The sequence below is a fragment of the Sorex araneus genome, chromosome 1, assembly GCF_027595985.1.
Source record: "Sorex araneus isolate mSorAra2 chromosome 1, mSorAra2.pri, whole genome shotgun sequence".
Lineage (NCBI taxonomy): Eukaryota > Metazoa > Chordata > Mammalia > Eulipotyphla > Soricidae > Sorex > Sorex araneus.
In genome coordinates, this window is record NC_073302.1 from 265,134,615 (window position 1) to 265,159,951 (window position 25,337).

Sequence of the window (25,337 nt, forward strand, 5' to 3'; positions counted from 1 at the left end):
ACTAGTGAAGAGAAGGTGACACTGGTAATGGTCTTGGTGCGGCGATATTGTATGTTTGAACCATAAATAACTTTGCAAACCATGGGATTTAATAAAAGTATAATATTTTTGTTAAAATAATTTACACAAAAGCATAGTTAAATATGTATTCAGGTTGAGAGGATGAACTAAAGAATATGTAAGAAAATGTCTCACTTAGGAAGTTATATTTTGGTATATAAGATAAATTGGCATTAAAAGGGCAGGTAGGCAGTTGCAAGTATTCAGTATAGAGGAACAGCAGGTGTTGCAATGAGATCTGGTGGTGTGACTTGAAAAACTGGTACAGTTGGGGAGGTAGTTCAAGCATGAGAGGATGTGTCTGAAAGTCCATATACCCGAACTTTTCTCCCTCCATACCAGAACTTAGAATCATCTGCTTCTATTCCAACCCCCACCACTGAGAAAAATGAAGTCTTATAAATAGGCACCATATTATAAACGTGCTATATACTAACAATTTAGTTTCAATGTAATTTATGGGAAAGTACTAAGGAATGTTTGCTGGATATATATTTAATTCCATTTAGATTAAAAAAATGAATCACTTAACTTTAGAAAAGAAAATAAGTGCTTTTTTACATTTAATGAAAAACTGATTTTTGTATAATTTTGTGAATCTCAAGAGAAAACAGAGATAGACACTATATATTTTTTGTTTGTGTTAGGAGATCAAACTAGCCAGTACTTAGGGCTTACTTCTGGCTCTGAGTTCAGGGGTCACTACTGACATGGCTTGGGGACCTTGTGTGGTGCTAGGGATCACACATAAGTCAGCCATTTATGAGAGGAACTCAATCGACTGCACTATCACTGTATTTTTGAGGATGCACTGTATTTTTAAGGCTACATATATATATGTATATGTATATACATATATATGGTACATTTATTTTTAAAAGGGTATTTTAAATACAACATTCTTAGTAACATCAAACAAAAGTTTTGCTATGGAATTATAGGTAGAATTTCAGGAAGTGAGTAGTTTGGATTTTTAAGTTCTATCATCGGGAGCCATTTGGTAATTGACTTCACAAAGTTATTATAAATTGCAGTTTTTAAAGTTTATATAATCATTCACTTAAGATGAAGTACATTGTATGGTAAAATATTTGATATCCTTACAAATATATTTCAAATAGCATAGAAAAATGACCTAATGTGATACCAATCTTAAAATTAGATGAGGAAGGTGAGTGCAAGCTATTGCAGCATCTTAGGTAAAAAAGAGCTGAGATAATTAATGTAATGGTGGAATCTAGTTAGAAGGAAGAAGTCAGGTTCAGTAAATGAGAAAGGAGAATAATAATGAAGGCTGCCTTAAAATTCAAAGAGAGACCAGTAGAAGAACATCAAAGTAAAAGGTGTTCAATTAGTGTTAGGCATTTCAGATAACTGACACAGGAAAGCACAAGTACATTTTTATATTTTAAAATCGCAGGTCAACTTTGCTACAGTGTTGGCAGAATTCATATTATAATGAAGATTCAAGAATCAGATTTAATAGGGGTGGTGATCTGTTTGGGAATGAAAATAGTAAGGTTCTTGTCCTTATCCTGTGATTAAACAGAAATCAGGCATTTTCACACAATCTGTGAAAGATATATTAGAATAATATTTTTCAAATTCTGTTATTTACATATTCTATTTTTAATGCCAATATTGATCAAAATAACTGATGATGAAGGTGATGCTACTTTTTGAAGTTATTTTATGTGGTGCAAATGGGAAGGGAGATGTTCTTGAAGCATTAGGAAATTTGAAGACAAATGAATTTATAAGAAGAGTTAGAGACCCTAAGTGCAATAGTCAAAATTAAAGACTTTAAAACTAATTGCACTAATATGAATTCTGGTATCATCACTCACTAATTAACTGTAGTTCAATGAGCTAATTAACTTTCAGAACTTTTGTTCCTTTCACTGTTATGATACTCTTGACATAGCATTGGTAAGATTAAGTTAAAAGTGTTAAATATAACGTTATCATATTGTAATCAACTTCAGTTATGAATATTACTTAGTAAAAAGGTGAAGAAATTATAATTTCTGTCTTTGTTCTTTCTCTAAGACAGGGGGAGTTCATTTATTTGTTTGTGTTGAGGCCACACCTGACTGGTCATAGGGCTTATTCCTTGCTGTTTAGGGAATATTCCTGGTGGTATTTTGTGGAATAAAGTCCAGGTTGCAAACCAGAGTCTGGTAGGCAAGGCAAACACTGTATCTCCTGTTCTTTCTCTCTGGCTTCCCTGTCTTTTTCTTTTATTCATCTTCCAATGCAGCTTTATTCGTGTACACAGAAATTTGAATTGCATATTATGCTCATGTGTCACGATGTATCAGTTTTCTTTTGATTTCCCCCAACACTTTAGAAATGTTAAAGCCATTTTCTAACTCACAGACCATTAAAAAAATTTTAAAAGAGGCAGATGGTTAGATATGACTCATGATATATTTGACCTATCTCATCTTGATCTTAAATTCCAACTATAAAACAAAAAGCTGTTTGTAGTTGTCCTAAGATTACTTTGATTCATGTGTTTTAATGTTTTAAAGAATATGAGATAAATAAAACTGTTAGTGCTAATGCAAAACCTTGCAAACTCACTGTAATTTTTTTAAAATACAAAAACCAACTTTACCAACAGAGGAAATAAAAACTGTACATGTAAATTGCCAGTATACTTATTTTTTATAAAGCCATTACAACTATGAGACTGACTACAGGGCTGGAGCGATAGCACAGCGGTTGGGCGTTCGCCTTTCATGAGGCCGACCCGAATTGATTCCTCCACCCCTTTCGGATGCCCGGCAAGCTACTGAGAGTATTGAGCCCACTCGGCAGAGCCTGGCAAGCTACCCATGCGTATTGGGTATGCCAAAAACAGTAACAATAAGTCTTTCAATGAGAGACATTACTGGTGCCCTCTCGAACAAATCGATGAGCAACGGGATGACAGTGACAGATTACAACTATTGGTAAAGTTAAGTTATTGCTTACTATTGACTATCCAAATATACTACAGTATATTTTGAAAGATGAATGCATTATGACATTCCAATCATTTTCCTGGGGATTGTACCATCTTTGTTATTGCCTACAGTGTACAAGTGCCTATTTCCCAATAGCCTGCTCAACATTTATTATTTCTTGGGTTTTGTTTAAATAAACAACTTTTTAAAACAGGTAAGAAATGATATCGGAGGATGTGGAAATAGCTCAAAGGGCAGGGGCACATGTCTTGCATGTTTAAGACCCTGAGTTGGATCCCTGGCATCACGTGACTCCTAAGCAGCGCCTTCAAGTGGAGCCCTGGTGAGTTGCATGCAGCACTGCGGCACTGGGCTCCATCATTAAACTGCCAAGTTGCACTGCTGAAATGAACTTTATTCGGAATAACTTTAGGGCTCCTGACTCTTCTTAACAGTGCTACCCCCTCCACTTTTTTAGAAAACAGTATATGACTATTGCCTTTTTGCCTTTAGAGCATTTTCTTTTTAAAAAAAATATTAGTGAATCACTGTGAGGTACAGTTACAAGCTTATGAAGTTTTGTGTTTGCATTTCAGTCATATAGTGATCTTTAACCCATGCCCCCACCAGTGCCCATTCTCCTCCACCAATGTTCCCAGTATCCCTCCCACCACCCCCACCTCATCCCCCAACACCCCACCCTGCCTCTGCAGCAGGACATTCTCTTTTGTTCTCTCTCCTTTTGGAGAGAACAAAATGTTGTAGTTTGCAATAGAGGTATTGAGTGGCCATCATATTCAGTCTATAGTCTACTTTTGGCATGCATCTTTCAACCCTAATGGGTCCTCCCAACATCCTCTACTTGGTGTTCTCATCTCTATCTGAGCTGCCAAGAGTGATCCCTGAGCACTAAGACAGGAGTAAGACCAAAGCAACTATGAAACTCGTTCTAGTACTGGAATATAAATCACTACTTGTAAATAACATAGATGGATGTCTACAAAACATTTTAATGCCATATCGGAACATTGACAGTTACAATGGAAGAACTATCTAATTTACTGAATGTATCCTTATTTGTTTTAGCATTTATATTCATTGGGCATTAAGTTTTGTGAAAAAACATAATGTTTGGCATCATAATTATATTTATTTGTGAATTCTGCCATTAAAAACATGAACACTAAAGCTTTAAACTATATAGCTTTCATGATAGTAACCTATTTTATCTTCAACTTTGAAAACTTATTTCAGCATTCTTTTTCTTAGTGGCTTTGTTCTTCTTAAACAAGTTTTAACTACACTGCTGATATTCTCATTCAGAAAATAAATTGTTTAGCTTTATTCAATATATATTTGCGTGCATCACGATTTTCATCTGCGCTTGCAGTAGGATCATGTTTCAATATCTTGAAAACATATTTATTTCTAAAGTCTTAGCTACTTTACCCTCTGGTGTAGTACTATTAAGCCTATATAAAACAACTAAAATGAATTAAATTACATAAATATTATCTGGATATGGAGCTATTATTTTAAAATCTAGGTAGCTTACTTGCTAGTTCCCTAATTCCCACTAAGCGTCAAAATATTTGAGTCCTAAGTTAAATTAATTTGCTACTCTGTAGCCTCAGGTAATCATTGCTTTTACATTTTCTTGCAGGATATGAAGTCAGAACCTTATGCCTCATTACATTTTTACATCATTTTCTAGTTTCTCATCGCTTTTGAAAAATGTGGGGACTCTCACTATTTGCAGAAACTTTATTGCAGGAATCATGAGATAGTAGAGTAGATAAAACACTAGCCTTGCATGCAGCAGACATGAGTTCAATTCTTGATATTATATGGTCCCTTGGACACCTCCGCCTGATATCTGAGTTCATAGCCAGGAGTAAGCACTGAACACTATGGCCAAAAACACAAACACCCTGTGTAGGACAGTGAATAACATAATTTCTCCAAGAGAAAAAAAATGTTAATAATCACCTGCCAACTTGTTCATTTCATTGGGATATTAAAAATGAAAATTAAAATATATGAATCTTCATTATACTCGATGCTGGTAACACTATGAAACTTAGTTTAAAAATATGTTGAAGTGGTTTTAAATGAATTAAACCCTTCAATGTTTTACAATGTCAAGCGTGTGAAGTTACTCGGAAAATGAAGTTCAGCAGTCCTTAGAAATCTTTAGCACAGGATTCCTATATAATCATTTTACTTCCAATTATAAATTGAAAGTAATAAAATATTTTTTTTATTTTAGAAAATATATAATCACAGAATAACTTAAATATGTGTGCTTATGTCTGTATGTTCATAATGAAAGCAAAAGTTATACAACTCAGATATGTGTGAGTGGATAAAGTGGAAAGGCACACTTACAATGTAATATTTGACAAATAAAGTAAATTGCTGACACATATTAAAAAATGAATAATTTTATTTTTGTGGGTTTTTTTGTCTTTTTTTTATTTTGGAGGGGGAGGGGCAAAACCTGGTGGTGCTCAGAACTTACTCGTGCTCTGGGCTCAGGGATCACTCCTGGAGTTACTCACAGACCATTATGTGATGCTAGGGATCAATCCTGGGTAGGCTGCATGCATGCCAAGTGCCCTACCCATTTTCTCAACAGCTCTAAAATAAATATCTTGAATATATTAACCATGCGAAACAACCCAGTCTCTGAAGTCCATTTACTTTATGACCTATTTTGATAAGTCATTTATAATTGAAGGTCTGGAGTGATAATACAGCAGGTAGGACATCTGCCTTGCATGGGGAAAACCCAGGTCTGATTCCTCCATCCCTCTTGGAGAGCCCAGCAAGCTACCAAGAGTATCCTGCCTGCATGACAGAGCCTGGCAAGCTACCCGGTGTATTCTATATGCCAAACACAGTAACAACAAGTCTCACAATGGAGACGTTACTGGTACCCACTCGAACAAATCGATAAACAATGGGATGACAGTGCTACAGATTTATAATTGAAGAAAAGAGGGAGATACTAATTAGATTATTGATTGCTTAAGTCTGGGGCATTTTACATGTGTATGATTATAACTATTAATAGTTATAGCATTTTTAAAATGATGGAAATATTTAAAATTGCTTGCATAATTTTGTGTATATATACCATATCATTGAAGTGTACATTTTAATTTAGTGATTAACATGATGAGTGAATTATTTCTTGATAATACTGTTATAAAACATAAAATTTGAAAGCAAGAAAATGTTCATTATTCTTGCATCTTCATTTTTTTGATCTCCTACTGCTATCAGATAATGTTCTACTTGTGACAATATTAAAGTTTTATTACTTAATGATAAAATGGCACTTATGCACATAATTAGGAATACTTTTACATCTCAGGGAACTCAGGTTTAATGAGATATCTGGAAAATCATAAGACTGCAGGGGACCTCAAGGGAACAGTATAGTCTGAAATAAACATCATTTTACAGTTAATGAGAGAAATCTCAAGTGACTCACTCAAAGAAAAAGTGCTCTTAAACATATTTAAAAAGCCAACTCATAAATTGTGATGCAATGGTTTTCTTCTTATAATTCACTTTCTTTTCTGTTCAAAGGACTATTGAAATATCAAATGCTTTCAGTGATTCAGAGATAATAAGAAATTTTGAAAACAGATTAGTAAAAGATGAGACTGTAGGTAATAATTAAACAGCAGGGAAAATATTCAAGGAAAAAGAAGTAAATGAGTAAAAACAACTAGATATATAATCCATGTACTTAAGAACAATTTGAGATATATATATAGTTTACTCTAACTACTTTGAATTGTATTGATCCAAAGCATGAAAAATAACATCCGTTTGCTTGAACTGTACATTTTGCAATAGAGAGATATCCTATTCTTTGATACATTGTTTTTAAAATGAACTCATAGAAACTTAAAAAATGTAAGAGATAATTAAACTTTAAGGTTTGAATATCTAACATTAATAATATGCTAGTAAGTAACTTTATAAGATATTATAAGTTGGATTATATTCTTAGTCATTCTTAGCTTAGTCACAGTTTTGGATTAAAATAATATTCAATAAAATTATATTCAAGGAACTATGCACCTTTCAAAATTTAACTATTATATGTATTATTTAGTATATACAAGTAAGAAAAGACAACTATAGATGATGAAATAAATATGTTATTTGGTAAATAGTATATATATAAATTTTCTGCTGATGTTGTTTGATATAAGCAAAGAGAATTGAATAAGGAGTTGATTGTTGGTATATATTGTCCTGTCCAACCAAAGTAATTCTTTAATTTGGAAATATTTCATGTATTTCATTTCTCACAAAGCTACTATATTTGGCTAGGAACCAAAAACTTATGATTCCCATCTATATTAACTAGACTGTCATCATGAATTTACTGAGTTTACAGAATTCACTGTGACTTAAGTTATTGTATAATTAAGCTTATTTTAACTAACAAACAATTCATCACTCATACTCCTACTATCTTGAAACACAATAATACAGTAGTTTTCGATAGCACAGCAGGTAGGGTATTTGCCTTGCACTCGGCCACCCCAGGTTTGATTCCTCCGTCCCTCTCAGAGAGCCTGGCAAGTTACTGAGAGTATCCCTGCCTGCACAGCAGAGCCTGGTGAGCTACTCGTGGCGTATTCGATATGCCAAGAGCAGTAACAACACGTCTCACAATGGAGATGTTACTGGTGCCCGCTTGAGTAAGTCTATGAACAATGGGACAACAGTGCTACGACAGTGCTACAATACTACTTAAAATAGGAAAATGGTCTGTGGAGCATGGCAACAGGTGCCAGAGCTGATAAGATCTATCCTTGCATAGTGACTCAGTAGGGACTGTCTGAGCACATTTAATAAGAACCAGATATCCAGCCTGTAGTCTCACCCAACCCCTGAAGAACTGTCACCTATGCTTAGCGAATCATTCCTAACTGCAGCATCTAGCCCTTATTGGGATTGGCCCGGGGCAAAGCAGAGTTGGAAAGGTGATAGGTCATCACTGCTAAATTTTATGTGATTGGACCATCCTCTTAAGCTGAGACCCTGTATAAAATATGTACATATTTGGCAATAAAGTGAATGGCCATCAGCTGTCTCATGGAGTGGTTTCTCCAAGTGCCCGTCATCCTTGACCCCACATCTTCCTGGACCCGGTACATTACGTGCCTGGGCACATTGGGGAAAAACTGTTCCTCAACACAATCATTCTTTATTCTGATGGATTTCAATTTAGCCTTAAAAAGCATTCTTTTTATTATTCAATTATTTAATAAAATAATATTCTTTCTGATCCAAGGGATGTTTCAGGCTACAGGTAACAAAACTATCACCAATCAGTATAGGACTTTTATCTTTTGAAGCACACTATAGAAATATATATTGGTCATTATCATTGGTCACTGAAATGTATGTATATAAGTGTATTTTAGTAAAATATTAAACGTTTTATTTGTAATGTGCAGTAACATCCTAATAAGGATCTTTATTAACGTCAAGAAAATACACCCATTATACTTTTTCCCAAGAGGAAAAATAATACACATTTCTTGCACTTTATAATGTCAACTGTGATTAAAATCAATACTGAGTGTTAAAACCCTAATTATGTCAATTTTGGTTTAAACCACATATTTCTTTGAAGATAACCTTTTATAAAATTCATGCTATCCTGTCTCCTTGCCATCATTTATCTTTTATCTTTCTAATTTTTAAATGTTGGGCTACACCAATCAGTACTCAGAGCTTACTTCAGACTCTACATTCAGAGATCATTCCTGGCATGGTTTGGGGAATCATAGAAGATACTGGGAATTAAACTAGGTTCTGCCAAGTGCAAGACAAGTGCCACACCCTTTTCACTATGGCTTTGACCCCTACCATCATTTTTATATGATTATATTTTGTCTAATAGAAATAAAAATAGAAGTGCTAATTTGTTTCAAGAGTTTAGTCTCTTTTCAAGTACTCCAGATATGACTGGATAAGAAACTAATTCTGCTTCTAATAATACATTTGGAAATTTTACATTATTTAACTATTAATGCAATTTAAATGCAATTACCTTTTAAAACTTAAGGATAATAAAATATCTGGCTTTGTCTTTTATTGAGTCAAATAAATCTTCAATTTAGTGCTATTAAACAGGAGTTTTTCCATTAAAAAATGATTGTTCTTTGATCTTGAGAGATATCACAGAGGTTAAAGTGTTAGCCTTGCACTAGCTGATGTTTGCTTCCTGGCACTGCCTATATTTCCTTGAACACTGCCAAGAGTGATCCCTGAGCACAAAGACAAGAGTAAGACTCAAGCGACTATGGAGCATATACTAAAAAAAAAAAAGTGAATGAATTCATTGCTTTCAAGAAAACAGTTTCACAAATTGTAACCTATGTAATGTTAGTGCAATTAAATGTCACTTTTTATTTTCTTCAAATAATTTGTGAGTGCCACAACCAGACCATTCACTAGTAAAGTGTGGCAGCTGGAGGAGTGCCCCTCCAAGGGAGCACAGGTGCAATCATATGCAAATATCGCACTGAGTGATACACCCCAGTGAGCATCGGACCCACTGTGTGAGCTCTTCAACATGATCCCACAATCCAGCAAGGACTTTGAGTGTGAACCACAACCAAGTGTGTATATGACCATCATTTCTTGCAATAATAGCAAAGGTAAGAAGAGGTGGCGATGGGGAGAATATACTTTCATGGGAATTAATGAAAATTAAGAAACAATTAAAAGAAAAGAAAATGTGTTTATGAAATATATGAATCAGTAGTAATAGAAACCCCAATAAAACGAAGAACAGAAGCTTTTCACAGCTCTGAACTACTATAAAAAGTCCTACAAAACAGTGTCAGTGTTCTGACATACAACACACATACACACAGAAAAATTGGCAGTGACTCCTTGAAATGTATGCAAACTTTATCTTCCAAGACTGATGAATCTTTTAAAATACATATTCTAGTGTTTACATTAGAAAGATTATTTTTGTTTACATCAAAACCAAGTTGTTGCTCATGCTGATATATCTGTTTCTTTAGTTTTCTCCCAGAGTTTTGGAAGAACAGAATGATTCTGGAGCAAATATCAATAAAAGATATTCTGTGATCTTGAAATAATCTGAAAAAGAATCTGAATAATCTCCTAACTAGCCTTTCCTAGAGAAGCCCACCAAAGGACAACAGAATGGAGTCATTCCACCTTTGCAGTGACTTTCAGTCCCAATGGGAAGAATGACTGAGAAAGAAAGAAATTAAAACGCCACTTTAATTTAGCAAGTTTGGACAACGCAGGAAGTGTTATTTCTCTTGTGGAACTGTCATTAAAGATGAACAAACTGGGTCCTTTGCTCAACTTGGTTAATAACAAAAAAAGACAAGTTCAATAGGTATATCTTTAGTTTCTTGAAAGCCCATCCCACCCCCGGGGCCCCTGCTTTCAAGATTAATTTTCACAATGAGGCAGATTAGATTAAAAAGCAAAGTTACTCACCAGGGAGGAATCACTGCTTCCACTCCCAAGCCGAGCTCCCTCAGCACAGGTTGGGAGGTGGGTAGAAAGTTGACTAGCCCTGCCCTCATCTATGACATCACAATCTACCTCATAAAAGGTGTTGAAAATGCTCTGAACTTCTGTCTGATTTCTGAGAGAGACAGAAAAGAGAGAGTGAGAGACAGAGACAGAGAGAGAGAAAGAGAGAGAGAGAGAAAGAGAGAGAGAGAAAGAGAAAAAATAAATGTGCCCTATTGGGAGGCAATCGAGAGAAAGAGGTGAAAGAATATGGTGCTGAAAGGGATAATGAGTAGGCCTGAGTGATGTTAAGCAGCTCAGCCATTTGATTCCTCATTAGTTCTCTTTTATTTATTTTTTTTGCTTTTTTTGGGTCACACACCCGGAGATGCACAGGGGTCACTCCTGGCTCTGCACTTAGGAATTACCCCTGGCACTGCTCAGGGGACCATATGGGATGCTGGGAATCGAACTCGGGTTGGCTGCGTGCAAAGCAAACACCCTACCCTCTGTGCTATAACTCCAGCCCCTCATTAGTTCTCTTGAACTGGATAAATGGAATATTTTGGTAATAATCACCTGCAGTTAACACTGCAATGTGGAAAATAATGTCAAGGTCTTAATAAGCTGTGTGATCCATCTCTGGTCTGCCCTTTTATTAAAATTTCTAGACACCACTGAAACATAGGAAGAAGCAAAACTTTAGTTTCAGAGAAACATCTGATGTCAAATCATAGCTCAAGTTTTTAGTTTTCTTTATCAGGCAGGAGTGATAGCACAACGGGTAGAGCGTTTGCCTTGCACGCAGCCAACCTGCGTTTGATTCCTCCAGCCCTCTCAGAGAGCCCAGCAAGCTACCAAGAGTGTAGGATAACATAGCCTCAGTAGTTTAGGTTTATTGGGTTACTCCCGTTACAGTGCTCCTATTCCTCTTTGTTTATTTGTAGCTTCTTTCTTGGTGTTCTGTTGACTTGTAAATAATGTTTTTCTCTTCTCCTTGAGTCCTTTGCATAGTTTATTCAGAGCAAGTCCTTTTTGTATGGACACAGGAAGACTTAACAAATGTTATGCTTTTGTAACCTGGGAGTCATTTGACTCTACATGATATTTTCCTCCAGGGCATCTGTTCTCTTGACCTAAGCCTCAGCTGCCCTTACTTCCTAGCACCCCCAAAGCACGGTCCCGACGTGGGACAAGAAGGACCCAGGGCAAGCGGTGAGTTGTGTGCTACCCTGGCATCGAGATGGGCCTGGCCAAAGTGTCTAATGCTTAACTATAAGTTAAGAGCTTGATCATGGACAAATGCTGTCATGATCCAAACAGTGATACTAGATTTGGACCCTGCTAGGGTGAGGAATGATTAATCTGGCCTGAGTGCTGTGGTCTGAGCCTGTGGCAAGATGTTGCCAGGAGAGCTGCCTTGCAAGCCTCAATGTATCCCTTGCTATGTCCATACAAAAATAACTAGTATTAAGATGTTAATAAGTTCCTGGACTAAGGAAAAGAAAAAAACCTTAAGAGTGAGGAAGGGCTTTGGAGTGCCCTGCCCTCAGGAAGGGCTTTCTTATGTTGATTTTGTGACCTGGCTGGTTGTAGCCTGGAGGGTAAGGTGGGAGAGACAAGTAAGTAGGAGGAGAGAGAGAAGCCAGAGAGAGAAGCAGCAGTTGAGCAGTAGATCCAGAGAGAGGCCGGAGCTGGGAGTGCGGGAGATGAGAAAGCTTGAAGATTGAATAAACGGTAACTAATCAGCAACCAGCTTGGTCCTCGTTCTTCCTTCGCCTGTCCTTGACCACCGGCTGTCCCGATCCAGTCCACACACTGCGGTTCCAGAGCACCGAACGCAGGTGGTGAGACAGAGCCGCCCGGAGAGCCCGCGAGTGCTCACCCCCCCTCGGTGTTCTTTAGTTTTTTACACAAGAGTATCCCACCCACACAGCAGAGCCTGGCAAGCTACCTGTGGCATATTTGATTTGTCAAAAATAGTAACAAGTCTCACAATTGAGACGTTACTGGTGCCTGCTAGAGCAAATCGATGAGCAACAGGATGACAGTGACACAGTGATCAGTCCCTCATACAGCTGCTGGGTAAGAAGTATGTATATTTACAAACTAATCATTGGAAAAAAATCATATTAAATTTTATGAGTTAAGAATGGTTGTGTTGTGCACTTGTGCCAATTCAGTGAGTCTGTCATGGAATGCATTATTTATGCACTTGTTTATTCCCATGTACATGTTTTATGTACGATGGTATCCAGTGTTTTTTAATCCATTTTGCATGAAAATTGTAATTAAAATACAGATATATGTTGTGCTATATAAAAAGAATCAATTTGCAATTAATGGGGTATTCATTTTCATATACTGAGTAATTGAGTAACAGTAACAATAAGAGGTCATTCTCATGACCCTGAAAGAGCCTCCAATCCTTGAGAAAGGCGACTAAGGAGAGGCTGTTAACATCTCAGGGCTGGGATGAATGGAGATGTTACTGAAGCCCGCTCAAGAAGTCGAGGACCAATGGGATGACAGTGATACAGTGACAGTGATATTAAATATGTACTCTTGGAAATACATACTATTATCTAAAATGAGAAGTATGTGATAATGAGAACTAAGAATAAAGTAGTAAACAAACCAAATGGGTTGCAATCTCATGAAACATGTAAACTATCTCTGAGTATCTCAGTAACATATGCAAAGAAACTAAATGAGAACATCTACACTCTAAGAAATTGTGCTTTCCTTACATTTCACTCGATCATACAATAAGTTTCTCTTAGGTCTCTCAAGAAAATCATCTGTCCCGTTTGTATCTGTCCTATATGCAAAGGCAAACTAGGTTTTCCCTCAACCCAAAATTGATTTTTCATGTTTCTTGTATATATAACCTATTTTATAGTTTCTTGAACTATAACCTATTTTACATTATTTGTTCTCTTTTTCATATTACTATTAAATATTTTTATGCACATGTTACATGTAGCAGAAACAAAACAAATTACCTTAAAAAACTAAAAGTGAAATTTAAAAATTTTGTTAATATATGATTCATTACCTCATCAAAAATTCAAGTATATTACTCTATAGACATGATGTGCAAAATTTTATAACAAAGTCTGACTTCCACATGCTTAAACATCGACAATTTTTTTGTTATTTGAGCAAGAGTAAATTACTGGTTTAACCTGTTCAAGAAAGGTTCTGTGCAAACTACAAAGAACACAGTAGCCAAAACATTTCATATTTTCAAGCATTTCAAGCATTTCATATTATTAAGATATCATGAAGTAATCCCTATTAGGGCTATTCTAATAATGAGAATTCTATTTATTACAAGAGAACTATTTTCAGTGGTGGAAACACATAGTACCTATAAACCACTGACAAGTTATAAAATTCCACCTATATGTGTGTTGTAAGAATGTTTTCACATTCACACTCTCCCTTGAAGTAATTCTAGTTATATTGTGATACTTTATCAACTCATGAAACATCAGTTCTACAGATTTAAACCCACTAAAAAATGTATTACAAATTTTAAACCTACTAATAAAAACTGTTATTTTATGTATCTGTGACTGTATCTTTGTATTCTAGAAATATCTCAGTAGAAAACATAAAATTAAAATGGCAATTCAAAAAAATTAAATTGAATGGAATGTCTTTTAAGTAGAATAGAGTTATTCATTTGTCATCAGCAACAAAGCATATATATACATTTCTATAAATAGACTATCACAATGTGATGTGGAAACCTAAAATGGAAATATTTAAACATCATCTCAGCCATAAAGATAGAGTATTTGTAAATAACATTTTAAAATCTTATTATTTTTATTGGATACACTGCAATTATGTTCAGTTTTAGAACTGTCATAAATGTATATTTAATTGATATTTTATGTAACAACCCCAATGATATATTTTAACATATTTAAACCACATTCATGAGTGAAAAATTATTTGTCATACTTCTATTATTTTTATGCATCTCTATCAATGTCCCAAGTACAATATGAATTATCAGTTTGGGTGTAGAAATAAATGCATTAAGAGACAAACATTTTGAACTCTTTCACTCAAACTTCCAGCCATAGTCAGTAGGCTAGAATTTTACCAAATACTATATAGTATATATATTTAATTTTTTTCCTGAGGCCATACCTGTCAATGCTCAGGGAATAATCCTGGTTTTGTATTCAAGAATTATCCTGGCAGTGGTGCAGAGGGACCATATGGATGCCAGAGATCAAATCCTGGCCAGCCATGTGCAAAGTAAGTGCTCAATCTTTTGTACTGTCTCTCAGGCGCTCAAATACTATAAATCAAAATTAAAACTGCCATAAAGACATTTCATTTATAAAAAGCAGGTAAGGAAATACAAGTATAGCAAGGGGGACAAATAAAGAAAGAAGAGGAGGGAGCATCTTTTATATTAAGACTTCTACGTGCTTTAGCTCATATGCCATTGGGGGCAGTGGTTGATCCCTACAACAGTCATTCACATTGATACCATTATTGTTCATCAATATACAAGGACAGACAAAGAGAAATCTTGAATATTTTAAATTTGAGATTTAAATTTACTCAGTGACTGTATATAAACACCAGAAAGAGGATGCGTATTTTACTAAAAATAATAATAATAATAACACATTTATCCCAGGATTGTCCTAAGAAAATAGGGATGCAAAAATGTTTTTGCTGACATAAAAAAGGAAATTTTATTTTCTAAAAGAAAATTCTGATATGTGGTTTATTCAGAATTCTATTGCTGTAGATAAAGAATACTTCTAGCTAGAAACCATGAGTAATGTTAGGAGTTTGAAAGCCACAAACACAAACCACATAAATAAAGTTTGTACTTTTACTTCAGCATTAGAGAAAGGTTCTGAGGGAGAAGTGTACAGAATTACTTTTTAGAGTGCCAGAGTCTGAATGGGTAGCTGCTCATAAAATTGATTCTGGTAGGTTTTATACCCCATTTCTGAGAATTCTGCTTTTCACGACTGTTCACTGAACATGAAAGTCTACAGTTAGACCTATTGGCGCTGATTCTGCCACTACTTCAACATTGTGCAGTTTTAGAGTGGCAGAGTTCAGAAAGTGAGTAAGAACAGGAAAGTGAATAAAACTAAAGAACTAAGTCCTTGGGATTTATTTCGGTTATGATATCCATGTATTGGAAGTGAGGTATGTTTTGAAATGTTATGGACATCTGAAATCTGATAATTTTGTGAATAAAATATAATTACTATACATTTATTAGAGCATCAAGATAGCATAAGTTTTAATTCAAGTCCTAGTATGAGGATTCTGTCATTCATCTTTAACTTGATTACTCTCATTCATAAATTATTTAACGTGTAGAAGTTCTGTAAACTATCTCTACATTACTATGATTCATAAGTAAATTACTATTGTTCATAAATATCAACATTATTTTTTCAGATGTTTTGAAATATGAAAAGTATACTTAACAGAAATTATTTATTATATACTAAACTCTCAAATGTGCACCACTAGCATCAGTGTTAAACACTGGCATGGAACACAATGACAGAAGCCAGATTTACAACAATCTTTTTCTTTCTCACATACCTGCATGTGTATGAAAATATATGGGTCTTTCTTAACTAATATATTAAGGTGATAGATTATAATATCAGAGCCTTAAATAGGTCATATTCTTTAATGATTCTTGTATGACAATTTATTGATTTATTTTAACATTGAACCTTGACTATTACTTGCTCAATAACCTTTTGTTGTATACCAATATGATCACTGTACCACTGTAGCACCATAGCACTGTTGTCCCGTTGTTCATCGATTTGCTCGAGCGGGCACCAGTAACGTCTCCATTGAGACTTGTTGTTACTGTTTTTGGCATATCAAATATGCCACGGGTAGCTTGCTAGGCTCTGCCGTGCAGGCGAGATACTCTCAGTAGCTTGCCGGGCTCTCCGAGAGGGGTGGAGGAATCGAACCCAGGTCAGTTGCATGCAAAGCAAATACCCTACCCACTGTGCTATCACTCCAGTCCATGATCACTATAAAAATCTAAATTACTAGCAGTCTTTAAAATCTGCAAAATTTAGTCATCTAAATTTCCATACTCATAATTTACCAATCTTCCCTTCTCTACCCAACAAAACATTAAACTTGAACTTCTTAAGCAGAACAAAGGTCATCTCACCTCAAATTATGGACACTTCAGTTAATTATAAAGAATCTTTAGCCAAAATTTCTGCCTAATCTACTTCCTCATATCTAATTTATTATTAGCATTTACTAGTTTAAAGTGGTATTAATTTCTCAAAGAAACTTTTTCTTTTGTATCAATTAATGCACTGCTTTGTCTCTGTCTATGCAAATATAATCTTATGTGCACAAAAACTTGTTATTTATTTTGACATTTATATTTGATATATTTAATTTGAATCTAAGGATATACCCAGTAACCTCTACAGTTGCAATTATACAGTCCTGAACAATTACATATCTCTTCAATATTCCTTTTAAATAGAATACTATATACTGTAATTTATCTAGATATTTGGGTGACAGCAGTTATTTAATCTAGATATTTAGGTTACAGTAGAAAACAATGTTCCATCATCTTAATGGTGAACTTTTATCAAATAGTTGTTACTATTGTAAAAGTATAAAAGTATACTTTTATATATAAAAGTATATAAAACTATATAAGTATAAAATGAATACAAAAAAGTACATACTATAATGTCATTATATTAATTATAATAAAAATTAATGGACTGGAGTGATAGCACAGTAGGTAGGGCATTTGCCTTGCATTCGGTCAACCCGGATACAATTCCTCTGTCTCTCTCGGAGAGCCCGACAGGCTACCAAAAGTATCGCGCCCACATGGCAAAGCCTAGCAAACTACCCGTGGTGTATTCATATGCCAAAAACAGTAACAACAAGTCTCACAATGGAGACATTACTTGTGCCTGCTCGAGCAAATCAATGAACAACTGGAGGACAGTGCTACAGTGCTAATAATTAATAAGTTTTCTCTTAAGAAAAAACTTACTCACTTAAGAGTGTGAGGTAGTATTAATTAAATAGAATATTCAGAGATCTCCATGGAAGTTATTTTTATACACATATATATATAATAAAGACTACTAATACTTTAAACATTTGTATTAGCAAGTGTGTCTAAAACTGTGTTCAAAAGGAAATAATGGTAGAAAGTGCAACAGGAAACAAGAAAAATATGTGCGTAGTTTTGTTAACTAGATGAATGCTCTTAATCAAGAATGTAAAACCATACTCAAAGAAAAAATTAGAAGCCTTATAATATTTGTAATATATCATTTTTGAAAAAGAATGCTACAGTTTCAAATGAGAAAGGATATGCAATAAAAATTTAGATGTGTGTGAGGTATAAGTGAACTTAAACTGGAAATTGGATTAGATAGATATAAGAGAGTCCAGACAAGAGAAACACCATGAGTAAAGGAAAAGTGAAGGGAATTTGCACCATATGTTAAGGAATAATGAAATCAGTTGCATTTATTGAGAAAAATAACACCATGTATCTGTTTAGTAGTTAGGACAATGAACATCAGAACACATATTTTGAACCTCCTATTTTTGATTATGTGTTGAAGACTCTATTTATTAGAGAAGAAGCACTATGTATTCTAAGAAAAAATATGGATAGGGATTTGGAAGCCTAAACTTCCAAGAAAAACACCATGAAAGTGAATATCAGGGCAATTTATAAATCCAATGCACTTTCACTCACCCTCTACTACTAATCTTAAATTTTAAATAAAGAGTAATAGCAGTGGTGCTCAAGGAAAATAGAATATCCCGTAGAGAAAAAGGCATCAGCAGATAGGTTGAAGTGGACCTTGTGTTTTTTATCATCACACAAAAGAGATCAACCGTTGTACTTATTCTTTCACATAGTATTACGTGTTAATAGAAGACCATATTGCAAACTTAAAAATCAAAATAAGAAACACTGAAACCACTATAACTTTTTTTTTTGCTTTTCAGGTCACATTCAGTGATACTTAGGGGTTACTCCTGGCTATGTACTCAGGAATTACTCCTGGCGGTGCTTGGAGGACCATATGGGATGCCAGGCATCGAACCCAGGTTGGCACGTGCAAGGCAAATGCCCTACCCACTGTGCTATGGCTCCGGCCCCAAAACCACTATAACTTTTACCATTTTAGACTAAATTCATCTTGGTAAGTACTTTAAGGTAAATATTGTCCTGTCTAATACACTAAGACTATAGGATAACATTGGTTTGCTGTTTCTCCCTGGCCGCAGGGAACTTAGGTTTATTGGGTTCCAACCATCATGGTGCTCCTAAGGTATTTGATTCCTCTGTGTTTATCTTTAACCTCTTCTCTGTGCTCTGCTTCCCCAACTGGTTAATCATAATTCCCCTAAGCAGTACCTGTGACTTGTAAAGTCAAATTCCTCAGAAATCTCTGGATTTGTATTTGTAAGTGAAATAATACTTTTCTCCTTCCCTTATGTTCTTTGCATAGTTTACATCAGAGCAATGTCCTTTTTATATGGACACAAGCAGACAGTTAAGCTATGCTTTTGAAACTTGGGAGTTAACTAACTCCAAATAATATTCACTCCTGGGCATCTGTTTTCTCCACTGAAGTCTCAATTGCCCTTAGACCCTAGAACACCCGAAGCAGTGTCCCGACAAGGGACTGGATGGACAAAGGGCAAGTTGTGAGCTATCCTGGCATTGGAACAGGCTAGGCCAAGTGCCATAATACTTATGGCTTTCATATGTTGATGATGAAAACAGGGCTTTCATATGTTGATTGTGCTACCTGGCCTAGGGATAGTTGCTCCCTCAATGATGTGAGGTTGGGCATGAGACCAAGGCTGCGAGATGGAGCACAGAGAGACTAGCATGGGGAACAGGAGGAACGATGGCAGTGTGAGGCTGGAATGGTGTACATAGTGAGATTGGAGCAGGTGTGTTGGGGAGATTGAAATAAACGACAACTGATCACCAACCAGTCTAGTGGCCCTGTTCCCTCCTTCCTGTGTCTGTTAGCGGTTACGGCAGGTCGGGGTGGAGAAGTGGCTTGTGGCCACCTTATGCACATGTTTGGAGAGAGAACACAGCTGTGCACACTTACTTATTTTGTGATTACACAAAGACATAAGCATAAATATATTTTTCTTCCACATTTTTAATATACAATGATTTTTTTGAAGTAAATAGATTTTATTTAGAGGTTTCTGAGGGAAGGAGGAAGGGATAAGTGGAAAAGAAACAGTAGGAGTAACACGCTCAAGAGAGAACACGGGCTTCTTCAAGGGTGGAGGAAGCTCTACACACCCTAGCACTGGACACAAAAGCATGAAAGTACACATCTCAAGGGGGGGAGATGCGGCCAGCATATGTGCTCGGGAACCACATGTGCTCGGCGATGTGGGCACAAGCAACACAAGGGCTCAGGCAGCATATGCGCTATACAATGGTTGTTAAGTACTTACTAGCTTTATTATTTTTCATATCTATCTTTGTCACTTTCTCATGCCTCTAAAATGTGATATCCAGCATTAATCATGGGCTTTAAAATGAAATCTGACTAACATTTTACTAAGGGACTACTTTCTTCAATTATTTTGTTGCTAATTCCATATTCATGCAGCAAAAGTTTAAATTAATGGTTAATAATTGATATCACACTTTCACCTAATATTGTTTGTAATAAAATTTTTCCAGTATTTTGCATATGAAGTAATGCAAAGCTAGTCACCATCTTTTAATTTTGGAATTATCCACAAAAATTCAGTATCAAGCCAAATAAAAGAGTAAAATTTTCAAAGGAAATACAGCAAGTCACATAAATAATAAAGTCAAGAGAATGGCTGTTTAAGACATGTATATTGAAAATCAAAATCAGCTATAACAAAAATGTATAAAAATGTTCAAATGTTGCTTATGAAATAAATAACACATAAATAAAGCCTATATAGCAGTTAACTCATTACTGCATAGAGGGGAAACAGGAATACTTTTCTACTGAAAAAGAAGAGAGAAAGGAGATATAGAAGTCTGCCTTAAAATCATTTATTGAATAGATACAATCTGGGCAGATTCATGAATAAACAAGGATTAGAACCAAATGTGTAGAAGAAATTTAACATTAGATGCAAATCACTCATTTTAAAGGGGCAAAACTACAGAAAATAGTGATTCATGAAGATAAATTGTCATTAAATTTTCTTTCATAAAACAACAACCCATGGGCATTTGGAGAATAATGGATCATCATGTTTCCAAAAGAATTAAAAATCATTTATATTTCAAAAGGCATAATGCCAAATACCTATAACATATTCAAAGTCTCACAAACCAATTATATAGAGATTGAGAATATAGAAGATTTTTTGCTTGAATTATTTTGCTTCAGATGCATTTACTATAGATTATATATTTTAAAATGCTAAAGAAATAAAGCATTGTATTATCCTGTGATGAATTGTAGAGTAGTCCAAGCAGCTGCAAGAAAAACATTTTTATTACTAAATTAATAATTTCTGACTAGACCAGAAGGGCCAATTATCCCTCTGGACTTAGAAGCATATTGTACTTTGGCTTAGCAGAACCAGGAGCCGCTAATTGTAATGAAATGTGGATAATTAAATGACTGTCATTGGACTTTGATATTTTGGGTGATGAAGTACGTGTTTACATAGATTTTATATGGTTCACATAATTTCTAACAATTACTGTGCCCAGACATGAATGCATTGAGTAAAGGATCTGGCAAAAACATATATGTATATCAATCTCCTTCCTTTTTTTCTACATTTCTATTTAATATACTAATCTGCTGAATAGATGAAAAGGGAAAATTTAAATAAAATTGAAATTCTATGTAAGAATAACACTTAGAGGAATTTTAAATGGTTGGTTGTCATTAGTGATTTGAAAAGGTGTCAAATTGCAAAATTAGAACTGTTAAATAAATAGCAACAATTAAGGCTTAGTGATAAAGCTTTATCTCATATAAATTCATCCCTTGAGTTTAAAATGAATAATGTTGTAATTTGTGAAGAATTGCTTCAGGAATAACACTGAAAACATTGATAATATTAATAGTAATAACAATAATGGCTTGTTTCATTTAAGACTTTCTATAATTCAGGTAAACCTTTTTTTGTTGATTATTTCTTGGAGATGAAAAATAATGGCTGTTTAGTTATTGTAAATGAGTATTCTATTTTACAATGGTGATCATTTGATTAAAAATTACATATATACACATATATACATGTATGTGTAGATCATTAAAATGGCACATTTAAAATGTAAAAATAATTTTAATATCTTTATAACATTTTAAAAATACTTATAAATATTTGTAATAAGAGAAGCTTAGTAAAATGCTAGATAGATATAATTATTCTTATAGTCCTTACTGAATGATATTTACTTAGTATAAATCCCCTAAGCCATTGGCAATGAAAGTTCACACAGATATGTAAATTGGTGTAAATATCTAAACATTTTCTTCGTATAAAAATCTTGCCAAAGATTCTGATATCCAGTATTTGTTATGACAATCAATGCTTTATAATATTTACTATAATCATCATATTTATCTACAAATAATTCTTACATAATTATAGCAAACTTGATAATATAAAATTCAGTTTCTGTTGTCAGTTATGCTGTTATAGCAGAATACCATAGATGGGGTGGTTTGAACAATGCTTTTCATTGTTCTAGAGCTTAGGAATTCCAAGGTCAAGGTCAAGGTTAATTGAGTTCCTGGTTACTCTCCATCTGGTTTTGCATATGGTCACCTTTACATTGCATCATCACTGGGTATAATGAGAAAAAAAAGGCAAAATTTCTAGTATTTCTTTTAAGAAATACATTATACAAATATGGGAAAACCCTCCTTGTGAGCTCATCTAAATCTTAAAATCCTCCTCTTCATCATGTTGGCAGTTAGGACTTCAGCACTAAATTTCTGTTACTACAACCCAGTACCTGGTATAGATATAGGAGAAATTAAAAAATAAGTGTGGAACAATTTGATAGCACTTCACTAGAATGAAAAGGGGAAATAGGATCATTATAGAAGAAGATATAAAACTAGTAGTTTAAGGAGCGTGATGCGGACCCTCTGCGCCTAAAGACTTTGATTCCAGAGATCTAACACATTCGGGCGTCCAGCGCAGCATCTAATAGCAATGCACTGGGACTGCGAACTTGGCTACAACTCTGTGCTGCCCAGGGGAGGATTTTTTCCTCCCCACCCTGTCTTCCTGCACGGAAAACAACGGGTTGGCAGCACCCACGTGGCAGGCGCCATCTTCTGAGACTCCAAACCCAGAGGTATTCGGTTTTTACTCTTGGGGCTCCCAGGAAATCATGGGAAGGGGACGTAACCAGCACGCCCTCGGCTCAGATAAATCCGGAGCCGCTGAGCGCGAATCGGACCCTCTGCGCCTAAAGACTTTGACTCCAGAGACTTCTTACAGCAATGCACTGGGACTGTGAGCTGGGCTATGCTATTTCTGGCAGAATTTTCCCTGGACTTTATACAGAAATCCAAAACCGTTCGGACACGTCCGCGCAACTTAACATTTATAACTGTCAGCAATGTGAAATGGTTCCTTCTTAACAGGTCTGACTTGGGGGAGAAACTCCAAATAATAACAGTAAGTTTTTGTTGAAATATTGAAGGTTATTAATGTAGCAGCCACCTCTCTGGATTGTGAACTAAGCAAAAGCCCCACGCTGGCCGAGGCGGCATGGCATACACCATACTATGAGGGGTGGAAGGGGGATGAGGGGAAAAAAAAAAGGGAAAAAGAAAAAGGAGGGGACGGAGCGATAGCACAGCGGGTAGGGCGTTTGCCTTGCACGCGGCCGACCCGGGTTCGATCCCCGGCATCCCATATGATCCCCCAAGCACCGCGAGGAGTAATTCCTGAGTGCAAAGCCAGGAGTAACCCCTGAGCAGCGCTGGGTGTGACCCAAAAAGCAAAAAAAAAAAAAAAAAAAAAGAAAAAGGAAAAAAAAAGAGAGAGTTATGTACTTGTAGCAGTGGGGCTACATATCTCTTCATTCTCAGCAATGGAAAACTAATTATCAAATGCTTCCTTGGTAGTAGGTCTGTCTCTCTTGGGTGGAAACTCCAACAACTATAGTGAGTTTTGTGTTGAATTATGGAATGCAATCAAGGTAAAGAGAAAAGGAAGTGAAATTCATTAGTTATACAGTAGGGGGTAGGGGGTGGGGGCGGGGGGTATACTGGGGTTTCTGGTGGTGGAATATGGGCACTGGTGAATGGATGGGTGTTTGAATATTGTATAACTGATATATAAACCTGAGAACTTTGTAACTTTCCACAGGGTGAATTAATAAAAAGTTAAAAAATAAAAAACTAGTAGTTTAAGAAAATTAAGAAAACTAATTTAATACAATTAAAAGAATTCTCAAATAGGCCGAAGAGATCAAACAAGGGTGAAGCATTTGCCATGCATGTGACTTACACTCTTTTCATCCTTGGCATTGCATTTGGTCCCCCAAACCCTGATGGGAGAAAGATCTGAGCATAGCCAGATATGTTCCCCAAACCAAAACAAACAAATAAATATATTAAATAATTAATACCTATATAAATAAAGCCAGAAAGCAATAAATCAATAATAATATATTTGTCATTTTTATTTTGAGGTTTATAAAGTAGTATATATTACATACCCCAATGTTCTATATTAAAATGTGTCAATCATTTAAGAATTTTAAACTTATGTCAAAACAATATGTGTTAGCTTTAACATTTAGTTAGTATAGTTAATTACCATATACTAATGTCCCATCATTAAAATATTAAATTTCTTACCATTGTATAACTGTGGGCTACCTTCATTAATTCAATGCATCCTTGAGCATCTGCAAATGCACGGATTCCTAAACAGTTGGATGGGTGTAAAAGCTTCATGAGGAAATGGCAGCACACCTCTACCACTTGAGGAAGCTGAAGAAGGCACGCAGCAGCAAGAAGGTTTTCAATGGTATCTTCCTTTAATTCCAAGCAGCCTGAGCAGTGAAGAAAATTACAAAACTGTCACATGAAATAACATGTACTATATAACATGTACTTAATGTACTAGGACTCAAAACAGCAGGCTGGAGAGCGTAGATGAAGCCCTGTGGCTAATCCCACCACCATGCAGAAAACAATGTCGCTAGACCAACCTGATAAAAATGATCTAAAACCTAGATTGATAATCAGGGTCAATATGACTCATTAATTTCCAGACACACAATAATGTCAAGAAACATGATGAACATGTGCTAATATCTTTTTGGACAACATTTGAGGGTTCTTGACATAGATGTCCAGGAGTGGACATAGATGCCCAGTAGTGGAATCACAGGTTCATGTAAAAATAGTGGAATTAATTTTTCAGAAGTTTCCACAATTTTTTTTCAGAGCCTGAACAAGACAACTGTTTTACCAGAAATGAATGATAATTTTTTTTTACTGCATGTCTAACAACACTGGTTATTTTAATTATATATATGTATATATGTATATATATATGCCATTCTCACTGGTATTGGGGATAGCTCATAATATTGATTTGTATTTCCCTGGTAATCAGTGATAATGAACACTTCATATTATTGTTAGTCACTTTGTATTTTCTTTGAGGAAGTATCTGTTTAACTACACTTGCATTTTATGGGGTAGTCTTTTTTTACTTTTGTAAAGTCTTTCA

At 35.2% G+C, this 25,337-nt stretch overlaps 1 protein-coding gene across 1 annotated transcript in view; it reads right to left on the minus strand.

Moving 5' to 3' along the window:
• The window catches only part of KLHL1 (kelch like family member 1), a 319,714-nt gene that overhangs the window by 166,996 nt on the left and 127,381 nt on the right, over positions 1–25,337 (minus strand). Inside the window, exon 4 of the mRNA XM_004604001.2 lies at positions 24,455–24,651. Within this exon, the coding sequence (XP_004604058.1) occupies positions 24,455–24,651 (197 nt within the window). The remainder of the gene's footprint in view (positions 1–24,454; positions 24,652–25,337) is intronic.